The sequence below is a fragment of the Lactuca sativa genome, chromosome 9 (genome assembly GCF_002870075.4).
Source record: "Lactuca sativa cultivar Salinas chromosome 9, Lsat_Salinas_v11, whole genome shotgun sequence".
Taxonomy (NCBI): Eukaryota; Viridiplantae; Streptophyta; class Magnoliopsida; order Asterales; family Asteraceae; genus Lactuca; species Lactuca sativa.
In genome coordinates, this window is record NC_056631.2 from 207,697,904 (window position 1) to 207,720,332 (window position 22,429).

General features: G+C 36.0%; 3 protein-coding genes across 3 annotated transcripts; 2 read left to right on the forward strand and 1 right to left on the reverse strand.

Annotated features, from left to right (window-relative positions):
- Nucleotides 1-6,511: 6,511 nt before the first annotated feature.
- On the forward strand, nt 6,512-9,987 carry LOC111892974 (amino acid permease 6). The gene is made up of 7 exons (XM_023889051.2): nt 6,512-6,698; nt 6,853-7,086; nt 8,038-8,131; nt 8,222-8,436; nt 8,707-8,849; nt 8,940-9,167; nt 9,426-9,987. Exons 1-7 carry the CDS (start codon nt 6,620-6,622, stop codon nt 9,834-9,836), a joined length of 1,404 nt encoding a protein of 467 aa, XP_023744819.1. The 5' UTR covers nt 6,512-6,619; the 3' UTR covers nt 9,837-9,987.
- On the reverse strand, nt 9,912-11,614 carry LOC111892975 (uncharacterized). Its single transcript, XM_023889052.3, has 4 exons — nt 11,238-11,614; nt 10,511-10,734; nt 10,277-10,384; nt 9,912-10,195 (listed from the first exon to the last, which is right to left on the reverse strand). Exons 1-4 carry the CDS (start codon nt 11,425-11,427, stop codon nt 10,073-10,075), a joined length of 645 nt encoding a protein of 214 aa, XP_023744820.1. The 5' UTR covers nt 11,428-11,614; the 3' UTR covers nt 9,912-10,072.
- Nucleotides 11,615-16,863: 5,249 nt separating this feature from the next.
- Nucleotides 16,864-20,861, forward strand: LOC111892976 (aspartate--tRNA ligase, chloroplastic/mitochondrial). The gene is made up of 15 exons (XM_023889053.2): nt 16,864-16,969; nt 17,170-17,657; nt 17,731-17,874; nt 17,960-18,069; nt 18,152-18,263; nt 18,356-18,427; nt 18,520-18,732; nt 18,822-18,944; nt 19,041-19,236; nt 19,324-19,511; nt 19,611-19,682; nt 20,021-20,119; nt 20,245-20,325; nt 20,429-20,486; nt 20,578-20,861. Exons 1-15 carry the CDS (start codon nt 16,864-16,866, stop codon nt 20,745-20,747), a joined length of 2,232 nt encoding a protein of 743 aa, XP_023744821.2. The 3' UTR covers nt 20,748-20,861.
- Nucleotides 20,862-22,429: the final 1,568 nt, after the last annotated feature.

Here is a 22,429-nt window from a genome sequence, read left to right on the forward strand (position 1 = left end):
AACCAACTGAATTCTCAACAATAACCCGTAACCAAACCCACAATCTGCCAAAGGATGAATACCACATCGAAAACCGCACAAAGCTACCGACACTAAAACACCAGACTATAACCATACCCAACCATCAGGGAACAACGAATGCCAAAGCGAAACCTGAAGCACCAATCCATAACCATGCCAATCCCGCGAAACAACGAATACCGCATCGAAATCCACACTACCAGCACAAACAATACGCCACAATCAACGCAAACTAATCAAGACATCAAGACAGCATCATACCCGCAGCTGCCTCCGGCACTGCTCCGTCTCCCTCTGCCGCAAGCCGATAAGCACGACCTTGAGCCCTTGGGCTCTGCTCCATCCTGTCCTCCTCCTGAACTCCTCAAGGTGGCCGATGCTAGAGCCTGCACCGGTCCTGCAGGAAACTGTGGACGGTTGACCCTCAAATGTCCAACCTGCCGACACTGATAACAAATCCTGAAATCCCGAATTGGCACTGACTGCCGACAATCCCGTGCACCATGCCCCTCCTTTCCGCACTTGCGGCATGCACCACTGGGCCAACAAGCTCCGGTGCCATCTCTCTCACACTTCCCACACGTGTGACCGCTCCGATCCCCCATTCTAACGTCTACGATCATGGACCGTTTCGGCGCCGACTGCGACTGCATCGGGGCCTGCCTCATCTCACGCAACTGCAACTCAACCTCTAACTCACGCCACATGGCGGCCTCCTGCGATACCAACACGGTCTCGTGCCTCTGCGCAGACACGAACTGTCTGATACCCCCCCCTTGAGCATACTCGGATATCGGGACATCTGAGCCTGCTCCGAAGCGAACTCAGGGCAAAACATCGCCCTCTCAATAAACATCCCGGTGCTCTCAGTCACCGACTCCAAATCCTGCTTCAGCTTAAGGAACTTCCGAGCCAATTTCTCCTTTTCATCCCGCGGAACATAGCGAGTACTGAACATCCCTCTGAATTGATCCCATGAAACCGCAGCCCTCCGCGCATCGGAAAATGACCTCGTGGTCAATCTCCACCAATCCTTCGCCCCGAGCCTCAACAGGTTCAGAGCACACCCCACCCTCTGATCAGCAGGGCATAAACTCGTGGAGAACACCCCTCCATGTCTGATAACCATCTCATAGCAACAATCGAGTCCTGAACTCCATCGAATGTGGGAGGCTTCGCATAATAGAAGTCCCGATACTGAAAACCCCGACTAGCCCCTTTCTTTGCCGTTGCTACAGCCGCTGTAACCGCCGCGGCAGCCGTCTCTGTGAAAGCCGCATATCGCTCATCAAACTACTTCAATCATAGTGGTCCTGATCGACCCAAACAATTCTGGCGACTCAGTCCGCAACAATACAGCAACCTCATCGCGCCGGATCTCGCGAATCCTCGCATCCCGCTCGCTCGTGCTCGTCCGATCGATAACCGGATAACAAGATAGCCACAAGCATCATCCACTACGAACCATGGTACTCATCCCATGACATCCCTCCTCAACATGCTTCGGTGTATGGTACCTGAACCATAGCACCACTCCTCAATCTGCTCCAATGTATAGCACTCGAACCACAACATCTATCTCAAACTGTTCCGATGTATGGTGCCCTGACCATAACATCACTCTGTATCCGCTCCGATGTATGGTATTCGAACCATAACATCACTCCTCAATCTGTTCCTTAGGACCTTCAGAATGCCCCCTGTATCAAGTATGGGTCCTCTGCTTTCAGTAGTACGGGCCCATACTACCTGCCACATCTACCCATACTTTCCACACGGACCATCCCAGAGTTCCTAAGTAGCTGATAAACCTGCTCTTTCACCCCATCTCATCGCGCGTGCTCGCTTTCCAGCGAAATCCTCTACTCTACCAGCGCACTCATCTGGCTAGGTTTACTCCCTAGTCCCTTCTGCTGTCCTCCCACTTCTTTGCTATCAGCTGCTGAAGAGTTCCTAATGATGCCAGCCCTCTACCTCCTGAGTATCGTCATACTCACTTAGTAGCTGACTCCCATCATCGATAACTCCACAAAGCACAAAGCAAGCAGCATTCGAGCATTGAAGCATACATAGGACTCCCCATCTGTGGTAGCTCCACCTTCTCGGCTCATCCTCGGAAGTACCTCTGTACCCCGTAGCCTTACCCCTTGTGCGTTCTAACTAGATACTCTCACTCATCACATACACACAAAAGCATAACGCACATATAACAGCAAACCCTAGACTAAGGCATCACAAATCAGGCCACTCTAGTCCTAAGATGTGAAATACCTAGCCTGTCTCTAGCATGCAATAATGTCTCATAAAGTGCATAATAGATATTTCATAATACAAAAGTAAGGGTATTTTGGGAAATCACCGTTTGGCTCTGGCTGATTGTACACACTGCTCTTTCTTGCTTTCTCTTTGAACTCTTATTCACTTTTAGAAAACCATTTATTTGGAAAACTTTTTCTTACTTCCTCAGTTTGAGTCCAGATTTACCCGTAGGCGCGTCCGAATCCCTCAAACCAAGGCTCTGATACCAATTTGTAACACCATGATTTCCAAAAAAACAAAATTTTCATTTAATTAACCAATTTAATATTAAAAACACTTATTTAAAATCTTATTCACATTCGAATTACAAAACATAGTTTCATTTTCATTATAATAGAAGACCAGGATCCTCCAAAACACAACTCTTTCTTCGGTGTGTACAATCAAACCGTTGCCATCCCGCGTTACTGTAAGAACCTGAAACAACATAACATAAACAACGTAAGCACGAAGCTTAGTGAGTTCCCCAATATACCTTACGCACATACGCCTTTCCAGGCCCTGACCTTCCGGTCAACTGTACAATGCCTTCCGGCCCATGAGATACTCGCCTTCCGGCCCATAAGATAATTGCCTTCCGGCCCATACACATATATAACACATAATACAAATACTCCAACACATAAAGCACATATATCATATATCATACCTGACTTTTCTGTCACATAATACCTTGCCTTCCGGCCCATATATAAGCATGTATATCACGCGTAACAGCTAACTTTCCATTTATAGCATATAAACATAACACATAACATACTTGACCTTCCGGTCACACAATCCAACCCTTCCGGGTACAGTATAGTGAGAAAACTCACCTCGCGGACACTGGAAGATAGCAACTCCTAAAATCCCTTGCACTTGATCCTCCGAGCTACAAGCTCCCTGTAACATCATATATCCCTTATTTAATACTTCTATCTTCCACGTTAACTGACCCTAAGAAATCACACCAGTCAACTCTGGTCAATAGTCCATTGTCAGCTCGACTGGACTCGGCGAGTTCCCTGGCGACTCGGCGAGTCTGGTCGTCCTTCAATCCTCTAAGATTCCCCTTCTACTCGTCGAGTATCCTCTTTGACTCGACGAGTCACTCCTGGAAGAATCGCGGGGCCACCCCGACTCCACTCGCCGAGTCTGAAGAACAACTCGGCGAGTCCCAGTGAATCTTCAAGCTACTCGCCGAGTCTGCTCATCCGACTCGGCGAGTCCACGCCATGCAGTCGATCGAACTGCTTCCTGAGATACATATATTCCCGAATATACATACATGGGACCTTCTGGACCTCTAAGGGTCCTAATACAAGGTTATAAACATTGGGTAACGACACAACAATCCATCTAATCTCCAAATGGGTTTCATAAACCCTAAATTCGTGTACACATCAAAATAACAGGAATGATCCGAAACATTACCTGAAAACATACTCTCTGTGTCCCCAAACCTCGGAGCTCGATCCCCTTGATCTTCCTTTGGCCAAAATCCTTCCTCTTCTTGCACTACAATTCCCTCAAAGTCACTAATGGCCTTCAAGCTTGCTCTAGATGCCACAGTCGTTTAGGGTTCTCCTCAATCGGCCAAAAGACGAACAATGACGGCATAAGATCCCTTATATACGTCCCAAACTGAACGGCTAGGGTTTTCCGCTGAACAGCGTCGACTCGCCGAGTCCATACCTGGACTCGTCGAGTCCAGTCGCGAACCCGCGACCAAATCTGCGACCCTACTCGGCGAGTCAAGCTCCAACTCGCCGAGTCCCCCCTTTAAAACACCCCAAAATGTGATTTAATAATACTTCGAGATTTCGGGCTGTTACAAATTCCGCAATACTTTTCTTAAGAAGTTACTCTGATCTTTATTAAAAAGCATAAACGAAATCGATTTTTTCTGGCCGTAAAAATGGGGATGTCATAGTTGTGGGGCATGACCCATTTTATATTTGTTATGTATTGTATGAGGTATTTTTGGGAACTCACTAAGCTTCATGTTTACAATTTTCAGTTTATGTTTCACGTACTTCCGGATCGAAGGGGAAGATCTCGGGATGATCGCATCGCATACACCATGATTCTGTTTTATTTGACTCTGATGTATTGAGATAATTTGATTTGTCATACTCTGATTTTCCTTTATGGGTTGATGAACACATTTTGGTTAGTGGTTTGATTATTATGAAAAATAAATTTTTGGTTTTAAATTTTGGGACGTTATAGGTTTGAAGCTACCTCCATGGCAGAAACTTAATATGGAATCTATGTGGTCTAGGTTCGTGTCTTGTTCTTGGAATGATTATTGAAACCCTATAAATAGAAAAATAAATCTGATGAATAACCTATTGATGAATGATTTATGGGAGCCTTCATCTTCATTCGAGTTTAAACCCACGAATATGGAACCATTCAAGTTTAAACCCACGAATCTGGAACTCTTTAAACCTATAAGTTTGGAACCCTTGAAACTCGTTGGTTTCTGGAGATGACAAAGTCGTCGGAAAATTCATGTTTTGCCGGAGACTTGTCAAAGAAGATGATCGGAGAGTCGCCAAAGATAACAAAGTCGTCGAAAACCTTCAATGGCAGGTTGCAATGGTTTGTGTGAACACCTACAACAAGTTAAATGATATATTGTGTAGAAAAAAAAACGTGAACAAAATCAATAGTTGGTTATCTTCCTGGTGATGGGTTTTGAGCAATACATCAATCATATGGTGTACATGCAAACCCTAATAGCTTTTGGATCTAGTTTGTCTAATGAACATGCAATTGAATATCCAAAGCTATAAACCCTAGATCTATCATATAAGAACTGAAATAAGGGTTTAGTAATTACCTTTGATTGTTATATTGCAATAACAATCAATTCCTTGCTTTGATTGGCTTCAGAAAGCTTAGTGTCTCAAGTGTTGCACCTCTAATGGAATCACAAACACCACTAAGCAATTGGATGAAGGAGAGAAGAGAGGAGGCTGCCAAAATCGTCTAGACACCCTAATCCAAGAGTTCACCATGTTTTTGGTGCCTAAGGGCTCCTTATATAATTAGGCAATTAGGGTTATCAAGCTAGTAAACCCTAATTTGACTGCTTAAGCCCTAAGCAGCCCATGGACTCCTTTTTTAGAAGCATTGGACGACTTCTAATGGGTTTCCCCCATAGAATTCGTCCACTCCACTTTCTATGGAGTCCATAAGCCCATCTATGTAATTATCTTATAATTACACAATAAGTCCCTTAAGTTTAATTAATCTCTTTTAGTCACAAAATTAATTATCAATTAATTCTTGACTAATATTAATTGAACAATATGATTTCTCCTTTAATATATTATTCTCATAATATATTAATAAATTATAATTAAACCTTTATCTCCTTAATTTATCTTACATATTACTATGGTGAAGGCAACCCAAAATGACCATGCTTATAATTAGGTCAAATACATACCAAAATAGTTATGGACTTAGACACTAATCCAACACCTGATACATCTTCCCAATTTGTTTTATATTTGTTAATACCATGGAGTCGGACATGTTTGGCAAAAAGTAACATGTATGTAGTTAGACGTACGTATTATCAGAAGTCGAAAGCTATAGCTTTTAAATGTGTATAAGTGTTTGACAAAATGCTTGTAAATTTATTAAAAATGTAAAATTATATAAAATAACGTTTAATAAATAAATTATAAATACATGAGTTTTTAAAGTCAACCTAATAACTTTGTTATATCATGCAGATGTGGGTGGCGGGGGCTTTTACCAACCATTAGAATACCTTTTGGATTAGAGTTTTTTTGTTCTGAAATAAAAGTTTTAAATTTGTGTTCCTAGACGATTTTTTTTTTTTTTTTAATTTGAGGTTTTTCTTAGGTTATAAGTTCGTTGTAAAACATGCGTTCGTCGATATGGTGAAAGAAAGATTTTTAATCTCACACCCTAACGGTAAAATCTCTTCCATCACCAACAATTGTATGTTAAATTATAGTTTACAAGATTTAAACATATAGTATGGTTAATGTTAAGGAATTTTAAGAGCCTATTAAATTTTATATTATTTTTATTTTGGTAATATAAAATTTGTGGGTACCCATCAGAAAACATCTTCGCGTTCATACAACTTTTTGACACACTATAAATATCATCGACACACTTCAACTGTATCCCTAAAACTAGGGATCAAATTATAACACTCCCAGCTTCATTTTTCTACATTTCCCCCAACTTTTCCTCTATATTCAATCATCAAATTTCCAAGAAAAAATAAAGAAAAGTAAAGCAAAACATGTCGAGTCATTCGATAGCAGAAAGAGGGTATCTTCCCAACGAGAAGTTCGACGATGATGGAAGAGTAAAACGAACAGGTGAGTTCACTTCACATATATAAGTGAAGTCTTTTTTTTCTTTTTTTTGAAAAAACAATCTTGGACTCCAGATATATTTTACATATAGATACTATCTTATATCTATGAAATTCTATATGATTGTTAATATTTTGTTTATGGGGTTTTAATAAAGGGACTTGGAAGAGTGCTAGTGCACATATAATAACAGCAGTGATTGGGTCGGGAGTGTTATCATTAGCATGGTGTTTTGCACAGTTGGGATGGATAGCTGGAACGATTACTCTTGCTTTGTTTTCGGTCATTACAATGTTTACATCAATTTTGTTGACTGATTGTTACCGATCACCGGATCCAGTTACTGGGAAAAGAAACTATACTTACATGGATGCTGTAAAAGCCAATCTTGGTATATCTTTTGTCTCTTTTTCTATTTTTCTTCCAAAATATAACTTTATTTCCATTTATTAATTCATTTCATATTACCTTTTCCTCCTAAAACTTCTAACCAAATATATCGATTAATAAAATCAGATTTTATATGCTCAAAAGTATGACACTTGTGCAAAACTATATCTCATTTGTTTGGTGAGGTTTTAAATTTTACGTTACAGACATTTATGTGTAGACATATATTGGCTCCACCAACCCAGCTGAATAAAGTGATTGTCTGTATCGTTTGGTCAAAATGAACAATTATATATAATAAATTTGATTGCCTTTAAAATGAAAATGATTAGAAAAAAGATAGTTGAAGAATAACGTAAAAGTAAATAATAATAATAATAATAATAATAATAATAATAATAATAATAATAATAATAATAATAATAATAATAATAATAATATATTATTATTATTATTATTATAAAAAAATACCAGGATCTGTTAATTTATTAATTGTCATAAATTTAATTTTGAACTTCAAGTAAATCTTTATCGATATAAAACTAATATGAATCATGAATGTATATTAAAAGGTAATTTCCTTGTATATTTTACATTTTTAGAAATAAACCATCTCTTTGGTTCTGAAATTATATGTGATAAATGTTTTAACAAATTACAAATTATTATAGAATACTAATAAAAGTGATTATCGTTCTAAAAAGTGCACTAAATCGTTTTAAAGTTTAAACCCATGTTATAGTTGCTTTCACAAATCACAACGAATATATACTTTGTTTTTTTAATATATTAAATGCCCTGACTTTATTTTGAATATTAAGCTTGTATTTATTAAAACTCCAAATCTATATTCTATTTAGTTCAGTAGTTTTACTTTTACTCGATCACAATAATCATCAGTCACCTATGTAAAAAAAAAAAACCTTTACAATTTTCATTATTTGTATTTTAGGAACACTTCAATACAAGCTTTGTGGCATAGCTCAATATGGTGTTCTCACCGGAATAACCATCGGATACACCACCACCACCGCCATCAGCATGGCGTAAGTTCACAACACTATCACCATTTTTCCCGTTTATAAGTTAAAGTTTTCTAATACTAGTATTTTATTGGTTTACATTTCGTTTATCAGTGCAATCAACAAATCAAATTGTTTCCATAAACACGGCCACCAAGCGGATTGTAGTGTGCACAACAACTCGTTTATGGTGATTTTTGCAGTCATTCAAATCATCCTAAGCCAAGTGCCCAATTTTCATAAATTGTCACCCCTCTCAGTCATCGCAGCTATCATGTCCTTCACATACTCGTTGATTGGCATCGGTCTCTCAATCGCCAAAATCATAGGTCAGTGTTAATGTCACACGTATTATACATGACATGACAGAACAAATTATACTGTAAGCTGAGACTTGAGACTGGTGTCAATCGGACAAAAATTGTCACTCTCTTATTTGTGTAAAAGAGTAATAGTCATTCTCATCTCACCGTTGAAAATGTCATTATAAAGTTTGTTCAGTCCCATCATGTCAAGTTCAATCTAATATAATCCGGACATATGTAAATATCATTAATTGGTCTTTTTATCAATTTAGATTTTTTTTTTGGTGTTGATAGATGAAGGAATTGGAGAGACGAGTATAACAGGAAGACCAATTGATAAGGATTTTTCGGGCATGGAGAAAATGTGGAAGACTTTTTCTGCCCTAGGAGATGTTGCTTTTGCCTATTCGTTTTGTTTTGTCCTCATCGAGATTCAGGCAAGTCGATTACAAATTCCTAGAAAAAAATAACATTCTCATGTTGCATTTTTAAAGAATTTTTAGTGATGTACATTTATAAAACTACAGGACACACTAAAATCCAGTCCACCCGAGAATAAACAAATGAAAATCGCTACAGCCATTGGAATCGCGGCATCAACTGTGTTCTATATGCTTTGCGGGGTGCTCGGATACGCAGCCTTTGGAAACGATGCACCCGGAAACTTCTTGACTGGATTCGGATTTTACGATCCGTTTTGGCTCATCGATATTGCTAATATTTGCATTGTTATTCATCTTCTTGGTGCTTATCAGGTAAAATACTATTGATTAAACTAGACTGGACAGCACTGAACAAGCTTTTTACAGATATTTTTAGTGATAAAAACATTCACAACTTTTTGGATTAAGAGTGAATATATGTATCATCTTGCTTTTACATTTTTGTACGGGAAAAATTGCAATCTCTGTCCCACTTATATCAGTCTTAGTCTGTCAAACGCTGAACAACCAGTTATGTCATGTCTTCTTCACAAAAATGTTATATTTGACACTTTGCGATCAATTCTCTAGGTATTGGCGCAACCATTTTTCGGGTTTGTCGAAAACTGGAGCAAGAAAAAATGGCCACAAAACAAGCTCATAACAAACGAGTTCTCGATATGTGGAACCGATTTCAACGTTTTCAGACTCACATGGAGAACAACGTACGTGATCGTAACAACAATAATAGCAATGATCTTTCCATTCTTCAACGACTTTGTGGGCCTACTTGGAGCGGGTACATTTTGGCCACTATCAGTCTACTTCCCAATAGAATTATACATGTCACAAGCAAAGATCCGAAAGTATTCATTCACATGGATTTGGATGCAAATTCTAAGTCTCGCATGCTTAATCGTATCCCTAGTGGCCGCAGTCGGGTCGACCCGCGGGCTTATTACTTCGGTTCAATCATTCGAACCGTTTCAATCCGTATCCTAAGTTCCTAACTAACCGTATCGATTCGGTTAGGGTTTGGTTAGATTTATTAGGGTTATATGATATTGGGATGGTGAGTTTTAACATAAAGTTACTAGAGGTAACTTTTCATTGTGTATTTACAAGTGTCTTGAATGAAACTTGGTTACATTTACATGTTTTTACAATGTATATGGAGAGAGAGAGAGAGAGAGAGAGAGAGAGAGAGAGAGAGAGAAAGAGTTGTGGACTTGAATTTACTAATTTAACCTTGGTGCGGTTTGGGAGATCCGTTGGTCTTCGAGAAGTGCGTACGGATCGACATATTGGGGCAGGTATACTTGTCGTGTGCTGGCATCGTGGACGAATTTTGGTCCAAAATACTGCAAATTAAAACATTGATTAAAAAAAAAAAGAACAAATCTATTAAAAAAGCTTTCAAATATGAAGATCAGAAAGATTACAATGTAAACAGCAGAGAAAGATGCCACAGTTACAAGAATCAGAGGCCAAAATGCCAAGAAGTATGTTCCTCCAAGGGTTAGCAAGAGTTTAGCTCGTGGAATCAAACCCTGATATACATACATAACACAAAGACTACACAAATTAAAAAGAATGACGACTTAAAAAAAGGTTTTTTTTTTTTTTGAACAAGAACTATTTCATAAAGAAGTTAAAGAAGGTAGGAATCTTTGAACCTCAAGGCCTTCACTGTTCAAAGCCATAGATCTTTCCCTTTGATTAGATAGACTTTTCTCAAGATCTGTTGACACAGCATTTCTATTTGAAAAACCTCCATCTTCTTCTTTGTATATAAAGTTCTCATCTTTTGAAGTGCTCCGACTTTCCTCTAATAATGAAGTTGGAGTCATACCACGTCGCTTCAGTTCTTTCATAAACAAAGACTCTGTAGGTTCTTCACCTGTTGACAATGAAAAGATCAGACAATTATGTTGAACTGTTTACAGTTGACATTATTCCATATGGAGTGATATACTTCAAGGATAAAGTACAGTTCTACAGAACTCTACTGGATTACAGATTTCAATTTAACGCCCTTAATATGCTTCACTATCAGATAATCATGATCCTTGCGGAAACTGTGTAAGAGTGAGTCAATAACCAGAAGTTACAGGCCCACGACAACCCTACTCCATCAGACAACATCACAACACATAGATGCTAATTAATCACAAAAATGGATCCCTTATGTCTCGAATTCGAAGAATTTATTTTAACAGAGAACATCTTCAAGGTGTTATATGGAAAGTTAAACAGGTAAAAGTTCATCATCTGATAGAATATCGAAAAAGGAACACGCAACTATACATTACAGGAAATTACATACTCCGATACACTTGTTGATCTAATCATGCGATTGATTTGAACCTAATAAGTAAAGATATGTGAGGAGAGAAGCTATACCTTTGTTTTGGTTATCTTCAGAGTCTTGAACCTTGCAGGAAATCGTAGACCTTCTGTTAATCAATAATTTTGACCTGAGCTTGATAATTCTTCTGCCATCACAACAAATTAACCGTTCTTTCCTACGAGAATAAGATTGCGAAGCTGAAAACGGATATAAACCAGATTTCAATATATGAATCGAAGCCATTGTCAATTTCTGCTAGGGTTTGAAAAAATTTGGGAATTTAATTGATTAGAAACTCCATAAGTCGTTGATTGTAGAGAGAGAATGAAGCAAGTGGCAGTGAAGCGAGGAGGATTTGTCGTAACAGGATTGTGGCGTATATTAAGCAATTTGCGTAGTTGAGTGCTATTGTACGCCGTATGCATTACATGATTGTGGTTTGTGTTTCGTGGCTACAAGCAAACACCGTTTGGGGTTTAGGGAGAGTTGCTTTCTTTGAAAATTGTTTTCTTCAAATTATTATTTACTTCCTCTATTTAGATATCTATGATTTAAACTTATTATTAAAAATATAGTAACAAATTAAATAAATTTCAAGAAATTAGTTGATGAAAATAAATAACATTATTTTTTTTCTTTGTCAATTATATACATATATGAACAAAATGAAATGATGATAAATGACATAATTAATTAAACAGAACAAATATGTATATTTGGATTTACATAGTGTCATTGTCGTGCTTTTGTTATTTAGGAATTCCTTATTTTATGCTCAATTTTGAAGAATTAGTTCAACAACCAAGCTATAATAATTTTGCAAAAACATTATATTTTTTATTTTTTAGTTAGAAAGTAACAGTTTTCTTTGGTTCTTTTGAAAAAACGTATTAAATAGTTATCAATTTGGATAGTTTAACATGAAATAACAAGAAAATAACTTGATGTCTAGAACTAAATGTATAAAAAAAATTCATCAGTAGTTTTGGATCGATTTTTAGTTTATTAATATGATTGTTTATATTATACATATGTTAAAAACTTAAAATAATAGCTTCCGATCATACTAACATTATTTGCAGTGACTTCAATTGCGTCCAGAATCAGAAACTCTACAATAATGCAAACAAAAAAAAAATAAAAAATAAAAACGTCAAAAACATTATTAGCCATTAGGAAAAAAAATAATAAAGTGGTGGCATTTTGAATAAATATTGAAAATGTAATTTAAACTTTATACAAAATCGTGATATTTTTCTTATTAGAAAACAGTACGCCATCATTTCAGAAACAATGTAATATTCTGAGTTTTGTTTAGAAGAAAGGTTTAGCTATTAGTTCTCTTTCTATTTAGTAAATTAATCATTTAAAAGAAAGGAGATTTTACACAAAAAATATCCACACAATTTATCAAGTCAAACTGCGAAAAGGGCCGGAATAGCCTGTGAAATGGGCTTGGGGTGTGAACAGGCCGATGGTGATCTCCTCCGTATGTAAAGTAAGGTTGTCAAGATCGGGATCCTACCTAAGATCGTTTTTGGATTTGTAAGATCGGGATCGAGATCCTAAGATCCCACAAAATAAAATATAATTTTAATTTATAATATTTAATAATGAAAAATATTTCAAACATTTAATTTTTCGTTCAAAAGTTATAAAAACTTCAAAATATTAGTCATAAGTCACAATAAAAAATGATAAATGGTAGATTGGTAAAGGGTGAATAATATAAAGTGGTAAAAAAAATTCATTTGCAAAAATAAAAAAATAAAAAATAAATAAATAAAATAAAAAAAATCAAGGGGAGGTAGGATCGGATCGGATCTCGATCCTACGATCTTACGATCCCACCTGCGATCCTACCCCAAATACGATCCTTTTACGATCCGGATCGTTTTTCATACCTAGGATCGTAGGATCGTACGATCCTACGATCAGGATCGTGATTTTGACAACCATGATGTAAAGTAAAATCTTTCTGTTTGGTATATATTTTCTTTTCCAATTTCGCAATAACCGATAAACTTTATGTTTATTTTAAAAAGTTTAAATTCATATATATATATATATATATATATATATATATATATATATATATATATATATATATATATATATTGATTTTTTTCTAAATATACACAAGATCATTTTGTGAGTTATTTCGAACCGTGAAATGTTATAATTGATCTGTAAAACGATCATTTTCTAATATTATTTGGCAATATTTCAAGGTAAAGTGCATAATGTTTTAAAAATCGGTTCGAACATGTCGGTCGAACTGGTTGGACTAAAAACCGGAAACGAGAGCGGTTCAATAAGGACCGGTTTTGTGTCAATTTCTAGACTGGATCGAACCGGACGATTTCTTCAAAATCCGAGTTAAACAGGTGTAAAGAACCGGTAAAAAACTGTTTAAACCAATTTATTGGACTTGTATAGTTGGATTTTACTTAGACCGTTAAAAAACACATTTCCAAAGAAAATTGAACATTTTAAGAGTGTACACAACTCGAAGATCGACACATACTAGCATCATATGTACGAAATTTTTTCGCTTGAATCGACAGTTGAACTGGGAATCGGTCACCAGACTGGTTCATGCAACGTCCCAAAAATACTAACTAAAAGTTTTTGCTTTTAAGTCAATCAAAACCACCAATCATTCATTCTCAAACCCATCAAAGTGTGATAATGTATAAAATACTTATCAAAGTACAGATCATATTATAAAATGTGAAACATTGGTGTATGCGATATAATCACGTTAAACTCTTCCATTTGAAATTGTAAGTACCTTAAACATAAACATAAACGTAAGCACAAAGCTTAGTAACTTCCCCAAAATATTGCATACCATACGTACATATCAGCTCGAGGTTGTAACGAGTCTATTCTACCTCTGGGTCTATTTTAGCCCCGAGTCTATCTCAACTCAATTGGTATTTTTCAACCGAACAGGTCTATTTCACCCCGATTCAATTTCAACTCAATCGATATTTTTCAACCGAACGAGTCTATTTCACCCCCAAGTCTATTTCAACTCAATTGGTATTTTTCAACCGAGCGCTCTATTTCACCCCATATACATACAACATACAGGCATACAACAAAAGTCACTAAGACAGCAACCACATATGACACCTAGTGTCCTACAGTATAGTGAGAAGACGCACCTCAATTGATAGTCGGGTAAACCTCACACTCGAGTTGTTGCTACAAAAGCTCCTCACACTAAACATATCCAAAAACCCTAATTAGCAATTAAGGTACTCCAACTTAACAAGTCTAACCACCAAGATAAATCCCCATTTGGGAAAAAGACCATTTTGCCCTTCTAAGCCCTCAACCCCTCACGGTTGACCAAAAGTCAAACTGGTCTAAAAGTCAATGGTCAGCCTATCGTTGACTTACGCACAACATACATATTACTCTACGCATGGTGTAAATTCTTATCCAGAAAATGGGCCAAAAATCGGGCTACATTGGGCGTAGCCCATATTAAGCCCCACGTACAGAGTTGATAAGCCATTTTTACTTCATGCTCTTAATCCATAAAAACCAATCATCAAATGCTTAGATCTGACCCCAATAAACGTCTAGAGTGATAAAGTTGATAAATTTATGCCTTTGCAGGGCTAAGTGGAGCAGAAACTCAAACCTTAGCTTCGTAACACCTTCTAATGCCCAAAAACTCTTGAATAGATGAAAGATAGCAACCAAGATCCATTTTATGACATGTGAATCTCATAAATAACAAAAAATGGCAACCTTAAGCTTTGGAGTAGCTCTTAAATCATGGGACAAGAAACATGTAAACCAACAAGCTAACCTAGATCTAACCCGAAAAATCATAAAGGTGAGAACTTCATACCTCCTAAAGTTGGCAAAAATAAGATGAAAGCTCTGGATCTTCAAGCTTGAGCCACATCAATCCACAATGATAGACTTCTCCTTCTTTAAGTGCACCAAAAACACACAAAAAGGCTCAAGATTTGCTTTATGGATTTAGGGTTTCGAGTTAGCTGCTCAAGATGGTGGAGGCTAATGATAAGAAGAGCCTCAAAGGGGTTAATATCCTTAAATATGGCTCAAGACCCCGAAATTAGGGTTTGCACCCTACACGGTTAAGCCCTACGTAACATGGGTTACGCCCCGCGTACCCCGTTTCCATTTAATGAATTACGCCATGCATACCTAGCTATCTACGCCCCGCGTAGAGCTAAACTTCCCAAAATAATAAGCTTAAAATATAAAGATATGCACCTAAGAAACAAACAGACGTAACATTTCAACTAAAAAATTGGTTAACATTGGAAAAAATAGATATTTATCCGGTCATTTTGAGCATTATAACACCTTAAAACTAGAGCAAAATACAACCTAAATTTTTCTTCCTTTTAAAATATTTTTAAATAAACACAAGGTATAAATTGAACTGGTTAAGCTTGTAGTCAACAACAAAGTGTTGACACAAGCCAATGTTACATGACTATTATAGAAAACCTCACAAAGGTCTAATCTCTAAATATTGATAACATCTTTAAGTTTAACCCAACTCTTTACGATTGCTACTAGAACATGCAGCATTAAAGATAAACAACTATAAGCTACAGGCTTTAGAGGCCTTGTACGAGAATGAAAGTAAGGCACGATAAAAATTTGTTAGAAAATATTATTAAGTAAATTTGCTACCGTTAAATTTAAAACTCAAAATTGCTAACAAACATATCATAAATTCATTACCATGGAGTCATGTCTTTATTCATTAGTGATAAACTGAAATTGTTACAAGAAATTTTTCATATATATATATATATATATATATATATATATATATATATATATATATATATATATATATATATATATATATATATATATATATAAGAAGTCAACACATTACTATTTTCTACATTGACATTTTAGCATTTTTAAAAGCAATTCATCAATTACACTTTCATAATCAATATTCTAAAGAAACTTGTTCTCAACTAAAATCAAAGTCAAATTGTTTAATCTCTTTTGAGACCTGGTCGATCGCAAACAAGATTTTCAAAGCTTTAGTTTTGAAAAGCTTGTTTATGCTGATGCAACTATAATGAGAACATTCAATAATATTTTGTATGTTAGAAATTGTTAATGTATCCCTCCAGGAAACGTCAAAAGAGAAGTCAAATTGACATCCCTGGTCAGAACCCAATCTAAAGCTAAGTTTGGGCCTTCGTCAACACGAGGGGCGCTAATAAGGCAGTTAAGGTGCAGAGTCGCGCCTTAACCCCTTCTCCGGGAGATCATACCCTGGAAAATGTGGAACCAATCATAGAGTCGCACTCGCTCATCAGACGATAGCCACTATCTTATTGAATATTTGGAAGATCTCCTTCCAGCCAATGGGAGAAGGAGGCAAAAGACGTAACGGATGACCCTCCAATACGGGTTTGCCACGTCGCACTTCACGAGAGAATCGTCAATAGAATCAATTGAGAGATACGCCTCTGAGACAGGTATAAAAGGATCCTTCTTCCTCACGAATATGATGGTAATCATCAATATTTGCTATGAAATCGATGTATGAAATAGAATTTTACGATTTTCAGGTGTGGAGGTGACATTTAAAAATGTAATCGATAATCAAAAATTGCCGTTGGCGCTTTGCCACTACCAATGAAAATAACAACGATGCAAGAGAGGGGGTTTGAAGAAAATGTCATTGATAATGACGACCATTGTTATGGATATGAAGGCGAAGAAGAACTTGATAAACCCAATCAACTAATGAAGCCGTGTAGGCGGTCTAATTAAATTAAAAGCTTTTACACATTTCTTTTTGATAATGTATTGAATAATATACGAGATGTTTGAATTGAAATTATTATATGATATTGATAAAGAAATATTATTAACTAAAAGACTTCGAAATTTTCAAAGACAATTTTGTAATTTGTAATATTTTCATAATTTGTAGCTTAAAGGGCATCAATTGAGATGTTTTTAATCTTTGCGATCGTTCTGAAAGTAAGTTGCAACCTATAAAACCCTCTCGTCTTCTCTGTACAATAGATAAGCCCTTTCCCCTCTCCCACTGCAAAACCATGTCCATGATTCTCCGGGTCTTACCCGACATAGCAATTCGATCCAGACACCTCTCAACTCAATCCCTCCCACTGTTTCGCATCAATCGCATATTTCTCAAACCCCTTGTAACAAAATCCTTCTCTCCTGTGTCTGCTTCTACAATCGAACCGGTTGTCAGTAATCCCCCCACAACCACCAAGGAACAACGACGGCAGTCTGTACCTGGATCGATTCACGAAACCGCCGCTCTTGAATGGGTCAGTCGGAACGGACTATGCGGCGAATTGTCCGAAAATGATGTGGGCAGACGGGTTAGATTGTGTGGATGGGTCGCACTTCATCGGGGTCATGGTGGGCTTACTTTCGTTAATATCAGAGACCATTCTGGAATCGTTCAGGTTCACTTTTCATTCATTTGATGCATTTTCTTGATTCGAACTATGAATGGTGCTTAAATTTGTTGAAAACCAGGTCACAACACTTCCCAATGAATTCCCGGAAGCCCATTCTATCGTAAATGACTTGAGACTTGAGTATGTTGTTGCTATAGAAGGTGTTGTTCGACCCCGACCAAGTGAATCGGTTAACAAAAACATGAAAACTGGCATGATTGAGGTTAGATCACTTGCAATTTAGCCTCCTCAATCCCAATAACATCGTATCTCCATGTTCTAAACTCGTAATTACATCTACACTTTAGGTCACTGCTGAGCAAGTCCAAGTCTTGAATGCTGTGAAAGCTAAGTTGCCATTCTTGGTTACTAGTGCCGAAGACGCTAAAGATTCTATCAAAGAGGAAATTCGCCTGAGGTAGGTTTTACTCTTCTATCTTTAATAAAGCTAAATATGATGAATAACTATGTAGTTAAAAGAATTAAAATCCACTTTGTAGATATCGCTGTCTTGATTTACGTCGACCAGAAATGAGTTCCAACATAATGTTGAGGCATCAAGTGGTGAAGCTCATAACAAGATATCTAGAAGATGATCATGGTTTTGTGAATGTGTGTCTTTAAATCAACAACATTTTATTTCTTTACATGTTCTTCATCTTTTTCTTTGTTTTGATCCTTAATTTTTCATGGGTGTAAGGTAGATTGAGACTCCAATACTCTCTAGATCGACTCCTGAAGGTGCTCGTGATTATTTGGTTCCATCAAGAGTTCAGGTATTATATTTCTTTTAACATTCTGCATCCTTTTTAGTTTACATTACAAAAAAGAAAAAGATGAAAATTGTTTTCTGATTCACTTTATGAAGCCAGGAACATTCTATGCTTTGCCTCAAAGTCCACAACTCTTCAAACAAATGCTAATGGTGTCTGGTTTTGATAAATACTATCAAATAGCAAGATGTTTTAGGGATGAAGATTTAAGGGCAGATAGACAACCTGAATTCACACAGCTAGATATAGAATTGGCTTTCACTCCTCTTGAAAACATGCTAAGCCTCAATGAAGATTTGATTCGAAAGGTTAAAGTTAAAACACATTCATGCTTTTTACTGTTTTAGCACTAAACAATTTTCTTTTCTTTTTTTTATAATCTCTTTCCATTTTGCAGGTTTTTCTAGATATCAAAGGTGTTGAGTTGCCAAATCCATTCCCAAGGCTTACATATGCAGAAGCAATGAGTCGATATGGTTCAGATAGGCCAGATACCCGTTTTGCCCTTGAACTCAAAGATGTAAATCTTTCTATTCATATTACAAGCTTTCTTTCTTTTTTTTTTTTTTTTAAGAAAAAGATTCAACCCTTTTTATTGTTATTGTTGGAATTGCAGGTATCTGATATTTTCTCAGATTCCTCCTTCAAAGTGTTCTCAGATGTCTTGAGTAATGGAGGAATCATCAAAGTGTTATGTGTACCTTCAGGTGCAAAATCTTTTTCCAATACTGCCCTCAAAAAAGGTGAAATTTTAAGTGAAGCAATCAAATCTGGGGCAAAGGGTTTGCCTTTCTTGAAGATAACGGAAGATGGTAATATTAACCAACAACACAAAAAATCTTTAAATTTCAATGCTTTTGTGTAAATATGTTGACAAAGGGTAGAAATTGTAAATCCAGGTAAACTTGAAGGGGTTCCTGCTTTGACATCAAGTTTGGATCCCACAAAGAAAGATTTGTTTTTGAAAAGATGCGAGGCGGGACCCGGTGACCTTATTTTGTTTGCAGTGGGTCCCACTTCATCGGTCAACAAAACCCTTGACCGGTTAAGAATGTATGTAGCCAATCTGTTGGGCTTGGTTGACCATGTGAGTTCTTATTCAGAAATGTTGACTTTTTTTTTCTTTCTTTCATATTTTTTGTTTTTTATATTAAATGCTTAAATTTTATTTTTGTATGATGTGCAGACGAAGCATTCGATCTTATGGGTAACGGATTTTCCAATGTTTGAATGGAATGAATCTGAGGAAAGGCTTGAGGTGTGTACTATGTTGACCAAGTGTTGACTTTTTTTATAAAAAAATGTTTCCTTTTGACTTATTTGACTTAACGAGCATTGTTTTTTATGTGTAAAGTGGTTGAATGGGTAATGATGTTTTTTTATGGATAAAGTGATGTTTCTTTTCTAGACTCAATATATAGTACAAATGAGACAAAATGACCGTTTTACCCTTACATTCCAAAAACCAAATTTCACAATATTTGTTAATTTTAACGTAAGAAGAGTTGGGAGGAAAAAAAGCCCAAGTAGGTAAAGAGCTAAGCATAAACAGTCCGAATGTGACAAAATGACCATTTTGCCCCTTGACTTTTGCAGGCACTTCATCATCCATTTACTGCCCCGAACCCTGAAGACATGGAGGATCTTGCTTCTGCTCGTGCCTTGGCTTATGACATGGTCTACAATGGTGTCGAGGTTATATTATTATTATTATTATTATTATTATTATCTTCTTTAAGTTGACTTTTTCATAATCAATTTTGACCATAATTTTTTCAAAAAGATTTTCTTTTTGACTTTTTCCATGTGGATCCATTTAGATTGGTGGAGGAAGTTTGAGAATATATAGACGCGATGTCCAACAAAAGGTTTTCGAGATCATTGGCATTTCCCCTGAACAAGTGAGTAGATGCAAAAAAAATAAAAAAAAAATAAAAAATTGAAATTCCCATTTGTTTTTGCTTCTAAATTCTAATAATACTAATGTGGTTTATGAATTTTTAGGCTGAAGCCAAATTTGGGTATCTTCTTGAGGCTTTGGACATGGGCGCTCCTCCACATGGTAAGAAAATGTTTGACTAATGAGTCAAATGTTTGACTTTTTTTTTTGTGGGAATTTGGATTTTGATGAAAGTTGAATGGTATCTTTTTAGGAGGAATTGCTTATGGGTTCGATCGATTGGTGATGTTATTGAGTGGGAGTAGTTCAATTAGGGATGTGATCGCGTTCCCAAAAACCACAACCGCTCAATGTGCTCTTACGCGTTCGCCTTCAGAAGTTGATCCTCAACAACTTAAAGATCTTTCTTATCGCATGCAATAGACATATGCAATTTTTGATCTTTTTTTGGAACATGCAATTTTTTTGGTTTGTAGTAGTCATGTGAATCGAAACTTGAGATCGATATTTATCTAAGAATAAAAAATTTGTTACTCATTTTGGTATCTTTTGGACAAAGATACGGTCGATGCACAAGATAACTCAATGAATAACAAAGTGAGATCGAGATCGTTTTTGAGTTGTAGGATTTTAAAATCGTAAAATCTTAAGATTAAAATCGGGATTTTAACAACCTTAAGAGATACTTATGTAGTTGAATGTTACATTGGATATTTGGAAGGTGATGTTTGCAAAAAGATCGCTACAATATTAACATAGATATAATGAAATATCTTTTTGCAAATTTAATAGATAGGATAATAATGTGTGTGTAAGATAAAATGGAGGATGACCGTTGAGCTCTTTATACGAAAAAGATGGTTTGAAATTGAATGGTAGCAGTTAAGTTAGGTCGGTTTTGTTGTATGAATTCGAATATTGGCCGATAAAGAAGACATGAGAGGAAATTGAGAGTTACAGATGTTATGGTGAAATGAAGATTAAAATGGTTTCATATGTCCAAATGAGGCAATTGACATATACGATAAAGAGAGTGGAGTTTGTTATGTTTGATGCAACGAGGATGCAATATGAAGATAGTTTGAGGTCAAACATGAAAGAGTTAACAGGTAATCTTAGATATTAATGAGTAAGTAGTGGACACTTAAATTTAGGGTACTAAAGTAGTATGTCTTAATTATTTATTTTATCTTTCTAAGTCTTTGAGTACGTTAGTTATCTTATGATATATTCCTTCTTTCAACTCGCATACTACTATTAGTATTTCTAATCTCCCACCCTCTTTATTGACATTTTTTTTAACTAATTTACTATTAAACTACTCATTAATCCACTTGTGTAATTATTTTTAACTATGGTCTTCCACTTATGTGTAATTGTTTTTAACTATGGTCTTCTATAGGGATGGGGTAAGGCCTCCAACAATTATTGTGTTAATTTTTATTGTTATAGATAGATAATTAATCCCAAATATTAAAATATTGCACGTAGGTCCTCGATGACTTTTGATTGCCAAAGAAATAAAAGAAAAGCTCATTATATGTATTATTATTAATTTTATAAACGCTAGTTTCATAACTACTAACATTTAATCTACAATTCTATAGCTCCACCGATTAAATTGAGGTCTAACTCCATCAAATCACATATCATTAATGCCCCATTGAAGTGAATCTTTTTTGTTGCTTGAAGAGTAATTGTGTTTTTTTTTTCTCTTTAAATTGGAGTGAAAAAGTAAATTGAATTTTGATATTACTTATATTTAGCACCATTTTCCTATATTAATTTTGGGTCCACTGTAAAAACTTGGTGTAAATTTAAGGAGATGTACTTGTAGTGGTACTTATTGTAGCTGTAACTATTGTGGTACTGAAAAAAGTTGATGTGGGGGCACGTCTATATTAGGGCAAGCCCAAACCTAGCCCCAACATTAACCGCAAAAACAAGGCATGTCCTATTTTAAATGGTTAATTTGTCTATGTAGGAATTATTGTGAATAGAGGGACACAAAATATTTTTTATTGCTTTGATTTTAGAAATTTGAAAGAAAGAATATGTTTTTCTTCACGTTAATGAAATATTTAAATGGTTAATTTATCTATGTA

Bases quoted from the DNA above. Each gene is read 5' to 3' on its own strand.
- LOC111892974 (XM_023889051.2), top strand. From the start codon at position 6,620: ATGTCGAGTCATTCGATAGCAGAAAGAGGGTATCTTCCCAACGAGAAG. The intron at 6,699-6,852 runs GTGAGTTCACTT...GTTTTAATAAAG, and splicing joins TGGAAGAGTAAAACGAACAG to GGACTTGGAAGAGTGCTAGT. The intron at 9,168-9,425 runs GTAAAATACTAT...TCAATTCTCTAG, and splicing joins ATCTTCTTGGTGCTTATCAG to GTATTGGCGCAACCATTTTT.
- LOC111892975 (XM_023889052.3), bottom strand. From the start codon at position 11,427: ATGGCTTCGATTCATATATTGAAATCTGGTTTATATCCGTTTTCAGCT. The intron at 10,735-11,237 runs GTATAGCTTCTC...CATTGTCAACAG, and splicing joins TGAAGATAACCAAAACAAAG to GTGAAGAACCTACAGAGTCT. The intron at 10,196-10,276 runs GTAATCTTTCTG...TTTAATTTGCAG, and splicing joins CTTTCTCTGCTGTTTACATT to TATTTTGGACCAAAATTCGT.
- LOC111892976 (XM_023889053.2), top strand. From the start codon at position 16,864: ATGCAAGAGAGGGGGTTTGAAGAAAATGTCATTGATAATGACGACCAT. The intron at 18,428-18,519 runs GTATTATATTTC...CACTTTATGAAG, and splicing joins TGGTTCCATCAAGAGTTCAG to CCAGGAACATTCTATGCTTT. The intron at 20,326-20,428 runs GTGAGTAGATGC...ATGAATTTTTAG, and splicing joins TTGGCATTTCCCCTGAACAA to GCTGAAGCCAAATTTGGGTA.